The 12,528-nt window shown below is 32.7% G+C and overlaps 1 protein-coding gene across 1 annotated transcript; it reads left to right on the forward strand.

Annotated features, from left to right (window-relative positions):
* The first annotated feature begins 3,909 nt into the window (after positions 1 to 3,909).
* On the forward strand, positions 3,910 to 12,333 carry LOC111704255 (uncharacterized). The gene is made up of 15 exons (XM_023476445.1): positions 3,910 to 4,061; positions 4,467 to 4,566; positions 4,952 to 5,024; positions 5,079 to 5,119; positions 5,353 to 5,468; positions 5,745 to 5,878; positions 6,371 to 6,457; positions 6,521 to 6,585; positions 6,982 to 7,077; positions 7,607 to 7,683; positions 7,789 to 7,834; positions 7,921 to 7,971; positions 11,823 to 11,930; positions 11,989 to 12,089; positions 12,190 to 12,333. Exons 2-15 carry the CDS (start codon positions 4,520 to 4,522, stop codon positions 12,330 to 12,332), a joined length of 1,185 nt encoding a protein of 394 aa, XP_023332213.1. The 5' UTR covers positions 3,910 to 4,061; positions 4,467 to 4,519; the 3' UTR covers position 12,333.
* Positions 12,334 to 12,528: the final 195 nt, after the last annotated feature.

A 12,528-nucleotide genomic window follows, 5' to 3' on the forward strand; every position in this document is an offset into this window, starting at 1 on the left:
GTGCTAGTCTAGTTAGCAAACAGATGTAAATGTGCTAATCTATTTAGCGAACGGATGTAAACGTGCTAGTCTAGTTAGCAAACGGATGTAAATGCGCTAGTCTAGTTAGCGAACGGATGTAAACGTGCTAGTCTAGTTAGCGAACGGATGAGAATGTGCTAGTCTAGTTAGCAAACGGATGTAAATGTGCTAGTCTAGTTAGCAAACGGAGGTAAATGTGCTAGTCTAGTTAGCGAACGGATGTAACGTGCTATTCTAGTTAGCAAACGGATGTGAACGTGCTAGTCTAGTTAGCAAACGGAGGTAAACGTGCTAGTCTAGTTAGCGAACGGATGTAAACGTGCTAGTCTAGTTAGCAAACGAAGGTAAATGTGCTAGTCTAGTTAGCAAACGGAGTTAAATGTGCTAGTCTAGTTAGCAAACGGAGTTAAATGTGCTAGTCTAGTTAGCAAACGGATGTAATCGGAAAATTCCAGTAAGAAGACCGTGGAAAGACCATTAATTCTTGTTTGAAACGAACTAATTATAGAACTGTTAAAAAAAAAATATCTGACGAACAATTTTGTTAATTCTAACACGATAACCCAACCTGATCTATTTCTTTAAATTCAAAACTGAAAAATATTTATTCTTCATGGTTTATATCCGCATAAAGATTTGACACGCTGATGCACTATAGTGCAGAAGAATTTATGTGAAATCCACTGATAAAAGGGTACAACTTTTTGACCTTGAAGCTTCTTTGGCTTTTTAAGCACAAGGATGAGAATGGAAAATTATGTAAAACTTTTCTGCTCTTCTGAAGTTAACTTTCTAAGAGGAAATCATTAATAATTTAACATTAATAATTTACATATTAAAAAAGCTTTCTAAAAATATTTCAAGAATTTAATTAATTAAGATGTATCAATGCATGGTGAAGTAACAGATCTTCAAGTTTTTTCTCGAGTTTTAACTTCTCAAGAACTTGTAGAAATAACAGGTTTGTAATCAGTCCTTATGCTGGATTGATTTTGGTTTGATTATAGCATTTAATGTAGTTTAGGGTCAAAATTTGGCCTGGTGAAGAAACGCAAAATTTTGAATTATAAACGGTTGTTTTTCTTGCAATATGCCAAATTTGGGCCCAGACAAAATATATTGGCGAAAAACGAACCAAAAACTATCCAAAACTTTATCGTTTTTATTTTTTAGAATAAAAATATTACAAAGTGTAATAAAAGTAAACTTAATACAGTTTTGAAATTTTGCAACTTTTATTAAAAATCAAAAAAAAAAACGAACCAAAACCCGACACTCCGAGTACAGCAACTATACTTCTGAAGAAAATAGAAATTTGGGAAATTCCCCAGATTCCCAGGTATTTGAGAAATTTCACCGATTCCCAGAAATTTGGGAAATTCCCGAAATCTCCAAAATTCCTGTAGGAATCTGTAGGAATTTGAGGATGTATACTTTTAAGATTTTGGAAATTTCAAAAATGACTGGATAATTGGAGAAATTTCCAAAATGGGTAACTGGGAAATTTCCCAAATAGATTTCCAGGTATTTGGGGAATTCACTTTTTAGCATTTGGAGAATTCCCAAAATGTCCCTCAAAATTCCATAAAGGAATTGAGTCTTTGTCACAAACTCTGATTTTATAATGCCTATAACTTTGCAATCCAATTTCGTAGACGTTATATATTTCAAACTATGAATTCTGTTAGATCAAATAGCCTAAGTTTGAAATATCAAGGGTTTCCACCATTAGATTGGCAAGATATAAGGATTAGAAAATTTGAGTTTGTGGCAAAAACTCAATTCCTTTAAATTTTTCGAATGTGCTTTAATAGTTAAGAAACCTAATCACGGTAAATTAGGGATCCAGGTTAAATGTCATATGAGCCCTAACTGAAACCCATTTTAAATCATTAAATGAAGGTTTTTCGTATTTTTTATTCTGTACTTTTTTGCATTAATTTATTCTATAAATATTAGAGTATGTGAAGTCATTTACGCTATTTTCAACGTATTTTGAATGAGAGATAAAAATATGACTGCAAATATGTGGATAGAGACAGGATGTACTTCTTGTTTGACTCTCCAGTAGGGTTTCCAACGCAAGTGGATTTTACTTGCGCGCAATTCCGTAATAATTGCACGCAAATAAACGCAACGGAATTGCGCGCAATCGCGCGCTATAGCGCGCAATTCCGTCCAAATTTCTTGCGTTGTGTTTCAATTTTTTGATAAAATTTAATTTAAACCTTATGGCACACAAGAAATGCAATTAATTATTGCAATTAAACCTTGGAAGTGCCATACAATAAAACTGAACTTCACTGATATTTTAATCTCAAATGCTAAGCAAATTGAATTTAAACTTTGGCAGGGGCATACAATAAACCATGAACTTCACTAACATTTCAGTCTCAAATGCTAAGAAAATTGAATCTAAACTTAATATTTTGTTTTATAATATTCATTTGCAGCATGATTACCAGAAAAATCTTGCATAGGAAGACGACAGTTTAGACTCAAGCAGACCCATGTAACTGGATAAATGATTTAATAAGTTACTAATTAATTTTGTTCGACTTGTAACTATAATATTAAATACACTGTGATGTTGTCTTTCTGTTCCATAGTTTTCTGGTTTTCACTGTAGCAAAATATCTAATTTTGATTAAACGAACCCTACAATTTTAACCAAAAAAGTTTCCATTTTAATGTTTATCCAATGTGAACAAATGAAAAATGTATCATATTAAATTGTTAATTAGTAGCTTAACCACAAGAAATTTGAAAACTATTGAAACTAGTGACACTCCATGGCCTCGATTATTTTAAAATAAACAGAGATATTTAATTCCATTCTTGTATCTGCTGCATAAATTTGCAAGTATAACATTTAAAATTATTGATTTTTAGGTATAAAACCAATTCCGATGCACGCAATTCCGCGCAATTCAACGCAATTCCGCAAATATTTAATTGCTTCCTTTTTTCGCAATTATAGCGCAATTGCGCGCAATGAAATGGCGCAAGCGGAAGCAACCATTGCGCGCAATTGCGCACAACGGAATTCCGATTGGAAACACTAATCTCCAGTCTCCACTGAGGGGAGGAAGGCCAACCACAACAATTTCTCTTCCGAACCACATTCTCCTCATTTTCTCGTCCGAGCTACCTCGAAATTCTCGTCCTTTCAATACTATTTTATTTAAGCGTCTAATCCTCCCAGATAAAACTGTTTTTAAAGAATAGGGCCACGTTAGGGCATAAATGAAGTATAACATTTTTGTAAATCGAATAAAAAAGTTTCAATTGAATTAAAGATTTCAAGTTTATTGTCTTTAAAAATGTTCACCTTTTTTTACGCGCATTTTCAGATATTTTGGTGTAGAATGCCGCAAATAATTCTGAGTTTATAGAACTTCAATCTTTTTTGTTGACTTAAAGTGAAAAACCATCGAATTTTTCCAGATGGTTCTATGGGGAAAATTATAGGCAAAAGTATGCCGAATATTTTGCTATTTATTTTATATTTCGAAGGTTAGCCATTACAGAGGCAGAAGAAATTTAAGCTTTACCTAAATAAAGTTTGACATCATTCTCATGGATTTGAAGATTTCAACATGATATAATCATTGCAATACTTTAGTCCATCCATATTGTATGCCCTAACGTGGCCAGATTAAAAAAATAGTTTTATCTTCAAGAATTGGAAACATTTAAACACATAAAAATCGAAGGACGAGAATTCCGAGCAAAGGCTCGGACGAGAAAATGAGGAGAATGTGGCTCGGACGAGAAATTGCTGTGGCTGGCCTTCCTCCCCTCCTCCACTAAAACCCACTATTTCACCTGGTCAGTGTATTGCAAATCACTGCAGTACACACACACCTAAAGCTTAGTTGAAGGAGTTGAGGGTGTGCAGTTAGTTTAACATGTACCGCTAGAATATGTTTCAGGATGCCAATCATTTAACTTGAAGGGGGATATTCTAAACTGGGAAACTGTTCCTTGGAAATTAACTGGAATTCTAAACAGTTCCTACACCGAGGAAAAAGATTTAGGTTGGGTTTTTAAAATCCTAAATTACATTGAACTACATCATTTGAAAAACTGAACAGTCTCTAATTATCTAAACCCAATATCTTCGCAACCTGATGATGTAAACCTTTTTACATTTAAAATTTTGAACCAATTTGAAATGTAAAAGATTTAAGACACCAGGTTGCAAATTTAAATTTAATGGCGAGTTTTCAGTTCAACACTCCTGTATGCCAAGTCCATTAGCGCCTGATCCAATCAGGGTTCAGTCATGTGTTTGTTGTCTATTATTAACCAATAGAAATAGTATGGCGGTAACATCTATCTTTCTATCTATATCATTATCCAATTAGAGATATGAATCCTTTTATCGGCACTATCAGGAAAGGGAACTATTTGTATAGTGTCAAATTTGTTTTATGTTAAAGAGAAAGATGTTTGCATTGATTCTTCCATCAGTTTTCATTTTCTTCCCTTCAAGATGAATATTCCCGAGATGAAAGGGGTCTGTAGTAAACTCTCCGGCAGGTTCGATTTTACTTATTAAAAATGCATTTTTTTATTTCTAATTGTGTTTTTTTTTTGAAAAAAGTGAACAGTCCCTTTAAGTAATGTTAATTCTAAACGTTGTTTTTAAAATAAAGGTATTGGATAGAACAACTCGTTAAGAGTAATTGGATTTCAAGGGAATGTACACTTAATTCCTAGTGATCCCGCATTTATAGAGTTGCATGTCCAATTTATAATTGGTGCATTTTACACCTTAATCTTTTGGCTTTCATTAAAGGGTATCACTATCATTGTGAATCGGACATGGACCTCTGTCAATAAAAGGCTATTTGAAATTACAGCAATAGTCTCTGTAAGAACATAAAAAAATATTTTAAAAACTTTAACATATTTAAAAATAAAGAATTGCTGGCTATACAAATAAAGAAGAGTTAGAAAGAATTATTTACCATTTATCTTCTGAAGAAAATTTAGAGGTAAGAAAATTATTATGTTTTATAAATAATTTTTTTCAAATTAAAATTTTTCAGTCTGAAACCTGTGTGAAGCAGACAGGAATTGACACATACAGGTTTAGACTTTAGTAAAAATTTCAGGAAAACCTTTTCTAATAATTTTCTTAAATAAGGAATATTGTCTTAATAGCCATGAACTCTCATTTTCTAATTCCTTTAGCTCATATTATACCTTAAATATTTTAAACAATAAATTCTGATCAAATAATTTTAATATAACAAAGGTTTAAGACATTAGAATGCAAAGATTTAGAGATTAGAAAATTTGATTTAATTCCTTTATTTCCAGTTTAACTATTTTCCTTGGTAACACTGATGAGGCTGAGGAAGGAGTTTGGGCGGATTTATATAATAAATCTAAACTAGTGAACTATCTTCCTTGGGGGCCTAACAGACCATATTCAGGTGTAAATAAACCTACAATGGGACCCATAAATCTGTGGGACCTGAAGGAGACATTTAAGCAATCTGATATTGACATTGATGTTTTTCTAAAGCAAATAGTTTAAAAATCAAATCATTTCGTGAAAAAAGGGTTAGTACTCAGTGTGTACTCTGAACAGAAACTCATAATTCCACAGTTTTAGTTTTATGGGTGTAAATAAAAAAATGTGACAAAATGTTTTTCTAAATTTATTCTTCAAAGTCCTTAAAATGAGATACATTAATTTTTATATTTAGGAACCAGGAAATACAATTGTATGAGTCTAACATTGGATCTGTTGGATGAGGGTAAGAGCAGAGCAAACACGATATCTGCTAAACTAGAAGATCAAGAATGTGCTGCTGGTTGGGTGGACTGTGGACTCTGTCAGGTTAAAAGAACCGAACTCTTGCAGAAAGTCCTAAATTGTAATCTCTATCTTTGCAACCTAATGATATTGAATAAAATGAAAGTAAAAGCCAAGGCGTTACAATACCCATTATTTTTAATTTGATACATCTTTTCATAGCAGTTTAAATTTTTGAGAAAGGTTATGCATTTACAAATAAAATGCATTTAATCCTCTGAAAATAAAAACAACAAAAATGTTCTGAATGATGATTAAATACTAATTGATCTAATTAAATGTCACAGGCTTCATTTGAGTTTGTAACAATTCGAAAACTCTGATAAAAAAGTTAAAAAGTTGCTGCAAGATATATTAAGTGACGTCATACCGTTTTTTGTCAATGCTGGTGACTAGTGAGTCGATAGCCTTTTGGATTTTCATGTTTTAAAAATCAAATAAACATGTTAAGGTTTTGTTTTACACCAGGTGAATCTGTTCGAATTAGCATCATCTTTTAATAATATAATATTACAGGTTAATAATCCAATTTTGACTGTAAATGTACGTGGTTTATGTCCTCTCTCAATATATGATCGGAAATATATCTACAATATATATAAGGTAAAAAGTATATTTGTATAATTTAAGAACTTAAATTTCTTTAGATTATATAACTTTATTCAGGATGGAACCTCTTTCTTCATGGGTTATGTATCATCTGCTATAGTGTTTGATAAAACTAAATCAAGGAGAGAATGATGATCTCTTATAAATATTTAGAAATAACATATTTTTTATTGATTTGGGCTCGATCGGTTCAGCCGGTTTAAATTTTGTTGGACACAGACAAACCAACCAAAGGTTTCATGGGCGCTACTCAGCACGCGCCATCTTTCTCATTTATAATCTTAGCTTTCTGCAAGCTTTTCGTTCATATTTAAATTTTAGCAATAAAAATACTTGCATAGTTTCCAGTTTTCAATGAAATATTTCCAAAAGAATTCCAAAGATTTCCAAAAGATTTCCGAAAGAATGGACCATTTCTACCTGTCAAACGTCTTCCTTTTGGTCATTTTAGTTGCCACAAGGCTGAATATAAACGAATAGACAAACATATACAGATTACCTCATTTTCAATGATATAGATGGGAGTGGTATGATCGGAAGGATAATAGAAGTGAAGCGTTTATAACAACTACAATGAATTCATTGCTCCTTGGTATTCAGTTTGTTGACTTTCGGTAGGAAAGTTTAATTTCAATCGTGGATTGAAAGTCTTCGCCGCAAACTCGAATTTTCTAACTCCAATATTCTGGCAGCCAAATATCTTTATGGAACTAAGATAGTACAAACTATAAATTCCGTAATAGATCAAGTAATATAAATTTGAAATATCAAAGGTTTAAACCACCAAGTTGCAAAGATAGAGGGATTAAAAAAATTGTGTTTGTGGCAAAGACTCAGATCCTTTGCAGTAAGCAGCCATTTCGCAAAGTTATAGATTACTTTTAAGATCAATACGAAATGCAGGGTTCTCACAATTGTATCAAGCCGAAGTAATAGAATAATTGAAAACCACTATACTATAAAATTAACAGTAGTTAGTAGATGTTTGGGATCATGGGAGTAATTGATCTTTTAGCAACAAAAAATTTTGATTGAGACAGGCAAAATATCTCAGTGATTACATGATTTGCTTTCAAAGATGATTTTTGTAAATGATCTTAAGTTCAATCTTTATAATTAACATTTTAATCAGAACTATTTTAGAAAAAGTCTTGATAGCAAATGTTTTAAAGATGGAGAAAATATGGTTAGGGCAATTAAATTTTCTACATGTTTGCAAGGTCAGTTAAAATTTATAAACGTAGAAAATGTATATAAAAATGTATAAAAAAGGTTTGTGTTTAAATCTGTTAAAAATGTAAATCCTTTTTTATGAAATGTTTTAGGTCAGTTTACTTGCAATGATGGACAGTGTATAGACATTGAGGAAAGGTAAATATAATAAACTATACAATTTTTTATATACATAAATATACAACCCTTCCCCCGGTAAATTTATAAAAAAAAAATTTTATTAGATGCGATCAAAGTTCAAATTGTATGGATGAATCAGATGAAGAGGGCTGCAGGTAATATTTTTGTTAACAAAAATCGGATTTAATGAATAAAATGATATTTTTGCTAAAATTCACTGTAAAACACAAAATTATAGAATCTGAATCCAATTCAACAAAACGAAATGTATATTATTTCTAACTTACAACATGAGGTTATTAAAATCTTTATTGTATGCAATAAACATAGTAATAACCCCAAATCTTGGAAACCTGAACCTACCTGCAAATATATTACTTTATAATCAGCTGACCGTGTTATCGGACAGTTTACTCTTTACCTTAGACTCAAATATAGTTAGTTGAAAATAGACTCTGGTTACTGACGGTTAGAGATACCATTGTTCGGTAGAGATTATAGAATTCTATAGCTTTTTGTTTCGAGAAATACATACTTAAGAATACAGAGAGAGTTGTATCTGAATTGATACATACTTAAGAATACTGAGAGAGTTGTATCTGGATTGATACATACTTAAGAATACAGAGAGAGTTGTATCGGGATTGATACATACTTAAGAATACAGAGAGAGTTTTATCTGGATTGATACATACTTAAAGAACTATTGGAGTAAGACATTTGTTACAAAAGTAGTGGCTGCGATGAGACCTATGAACCCTAGTTTAAATGCCTAAGACTCCAAGGAAGAAACAGTAACAGTGCAAGTAACAGTATGATGGCAAACAGAGTACCAGTGTAACAGAGTGTGCAGAGTACCTCAGTGTACAGAGTACCAGAGTGTACAGAGTACCAGGGTGTACAGAGTACCAGAGCATACAGGAGTACCAAAGCTTACAGATTGCCAGAGTATAAAGAGTACCAGAGTGTACAGATTGCCAGAGTGTATAGAGTACCAGAGTGTACAGAATACCAGAGTGTACAGACTACCAGAGTGTACAGATTACCAGAGTGTAGAGAGTACCAGAGTACCGGAATGTGCAGAGTACCAGAGTGTAACAGTGAACAGTGTTAGAGGGTACCCTAGTTTTCCTAGTAAGGAATTCGATACAAAATCGGATATGGAGGAAACCAGAGCAACAGGTGGAAACCATCCACTCGCAGAGTTTCAAATCATAATGCAAAAGATGGAGCAAATGGAGTTGCAAGCCCAAGCTATTAAGTTGTGAGCAGAAATAGCCCAAAAAAAGCTACAAACAGTGAAAAAGATGGCAAGAGTGAAGGCAATATTGGGGCAGAGTAAGAAGATAGATGAGACACAATAATACATGGAGTATCTAAATGAAGTAGTTGCAGCTGACAGAGCAAACCTGGTATGTTGGCTGAGCTAAGTAAATCTGGGGCTAGTATTTGAGTGAGAATACTGAATTTCGTCATGACTGTTCCCCCAAATATAGTGGAAACCCGGAGAAAGTGTTCGAATGGTGCGAGAATTTGGAAATAAATGTGAAACGATCCCAATTGAAGCAGCAAAAAGGATGCTGTGATCCTGCATCATAGGATCAGCTAGAAAAGAGATAGTGCTGTTATGTCTTACAGGGTTAGCATTTAGAACTATGAAACAGGAGTGTTTTTCAAGGAGCTGTTGAAGGAATTCTCGCAAGAGAAATACAAGGAAGGCTGGAAACAGGAAAGAGATGAAGATCCCGAGAAATATTGTACTTTGCGAACAAGAGGAGTCTGGTAGAATTCAAAGATGAAATGCTCATGGGACTGTATAATGTAGAGCTGAAGGAGACATGTCTGTTTTATATGCCAAAGGAGCTGCAGCATGAAAACGTGATAAAGGCAGTGCCTGATCACCAGTTGGTCAACCTAAGAAAGTACAGAGCTCCTTCCCATTTTATGGCCGTGTTTAGGAGCACATATAGTTTTGAGACACTGAGAAACAGCACGAGATCTGATGAGATGCTGAAGACAGGACAAATATCCATGGAAGTAAATACAATGTCAAGGCTAATTGTGGACAAGTCTGAAGATGAAAGCTGAGAGATGTCTGGTGACGTTAACGCATTACAAGCCTGAGAAGGCAAGTTAGAAGAGAAAGTGGTGAATTGGAAAGAGAATTAAATATTGAGTTTAAGCAATATGAATAAAATGAAAAAGGACGACCATAACACATCTTATGTAAGGTATAAGTTATTCAAGCATGATGTTTATGGTCTAGCTTTAGAAGACATAGGAAATTTAGTGAAAAGTATTCTAGTGTCCAGTGAATTTTTGGAAATGATTGGTGGACAAATATTTTAAAAGAACCCGTAAAGATACAGCAGCAGAGAAAGGAGGGAAAGGGCTCAAGTAGTAGGGAAAGGAGAAAAGATCAAGTTTGATCTAGATGGGTTAAATCAAGTTTTTGAAGTGGAGACCATTGTGATAGAAGGGTTAAATCATGCAGTGAATTTTGGCATGGAATTTCTAGTGCTACAGAAAGTCTTCATTTCCTGTTCAAACCAAGAAGAAAAATTAGTGACTGGAAGTGTGAGTCAGGAAAGATTAACCCGGTTCTGTTTATCAATAAGGGAAAGAGGATGGATATGGGGGGAAAGAAGTAAGTGCAAGTAATTCCTTCCTGCTGGAAAGCAGCGAAACCCCTTACAGAGCCCCATACTATAAATCATATACCGGAAGTAAGAGAGAGAAAACTGTGGCCAGGGGAGCAAGTGTTTATTCCTGCAGGAAGTATCAAATTAGTAAAATAAGAAAAGAAGGAGATTGGAGAGGGGATGGGGTTTGTAGAATCCATGCCACCAGAAGAACAAGAATCAGGCCGAAAATTAGTACTTCCAAAAAATGCGTACACAACAAGCAATAAACGTTGAGAATCATGCAGATGAAGAAGTGGAAATATGTGAAGAAAACTAGAGTAATATTATATCTAGAATGCTTCTATGTAAATGCTAAATACTTTTGTTGTCAGGGAATAGGGAAAATCCACAGCTTATATATTAACAAAGAAGCCTGGCTCAGAGAAGAACTGAGAAGTGGAAGTAAACTTGAAGTAGGAGAAGATGAAGATGAAAAATTAACAGAAATGATAAATTCTGTCCAACAATCCAATTATATTACAGAAAGAGCAAGAGGAAATTTATTCTTAAAAGAGATATTAAACCGGGATGAAAAACTTAAAGAGGAAGTGATCAAAATTTCCTTGAAAACTTTTTGGTTCTGGCGTTGCATCCAAAACATTATGGGAAAACAGATGTCTTAGAGAGTATAGAGTTCTATAGCTTCGATATATATACATACTTAAGAATACAGAGAGAGTTGTATCTGGATGGATACATACCTAAGAATACTGCGAGAGTTGTATCTGGTTTGATACATACTTAAAGAACTAATGGAGTGAGGCATTTTTTACATGCCTATATATATTTGGTTTGGACTTGGATCAGATCAATGACGATATTCTGGCTCCTGTACATAATAATATTTTCTGGTTGTTTATGGCAAAATTGTAATTTTCTGATTTTAAAGACGAAAAGAGATAACAATCATTCTATCAATCTAAAATGCAAATAATCCTTAAGATACAAAACTTAAAATTCTTTTGGTAAAACTTTCAATCAAATGTTGAGGGCTTGAATTTGAATTTGTTGAATCGTTTAAAAAAGAACTTAGCGTAGTCTATACATTGGGTCATAATTCAGGTTTATAATTTTAAACATTCACCATAAAGCTCAGTGTGAACAAGTTTAAGAATCAAATCAACACAACTTGCATGACACTGACAAAAGTTGATGTTGTTCTTCATTCCATGCATTTTTTTAATTTTAAGCCAATAAGGATTGAATTCATTTTGATTAAGATTCAAAATTATTCTTCTTCTTCTTGAAAACATTTAGTATTTAGTAGTAAAAAATAATTGGTATTATTAAAAACTTTGTTCTCTTTACAAATATTTGTTAAGAATGCTGATGATGAAGCTAAATTACAACAAGAAAATTCCTCCTTTTAAGTTTGATCGAGAATCAAAACAAAATATTCCAGCAGATGTCAATGTGTCCGTAGCAATAAGGTTATTCGATATTTGATGTGAAGAATTAAAATTTAAAATTTTTGTTTGTTTTCTCCAGGGATATTTTAAGTATAGAAGAAATAAATCATGTATTTACAATGAAGTTTGTAATGCTAATGGAATGGTATGACTACAGAATAAATTTTTTCAACTTAAAAGGTAAATATTAATATTTAATTGGAAAATCTGAATTTCTGGCAAAGACTCATTTCCTTTGATGAAAGCTAATTTTAAATATTTAAAATGTTTTTTTTTCAAGAAAATACTTCTCTGAACACCCTTTCTTCAGCAGAATTCGAATCTATTTGGATTCCATTTGTTCTCTTTGAGAATACAGAATTAAACCAGGCAACTAAAGTAGATGAAGATACAGAGATGACAATTACAAGGAAAAAATATTGAATTAATGATTTGAAAAATATTTAGTCTGCACTTGATATGTTTTCATGTTGATTTTAATATTCTATATTTTTCTGAAGTTTTGTTGATTTAGATTAACATCATGTGAACTCTTTTCAATTCTAAGCTTTTTATTGAGAAAATTACTCTTTTAGACAAAAAGTTTGTAATTATTGCATCAAAATTAAAATATTAGACA

The sequence above is a fragment of the Eurytemora carolleeae genome, unplaced genomic scaffold (assembly GCF_000591075.1).
Source record: "Eurytemora carolleeae unplaced genomic scaffold, Eaff_2.0 scaffold399, whole genome shotgun sequence".
In the NCBI taxonomy this organism is placed as follows: domain Eukaryota; kingdom Metazoa; phylum Arthropoda; class Copepoda; order Calanoida; family Temoridae; genus Eurytemora; species Eurytemora carolleeae.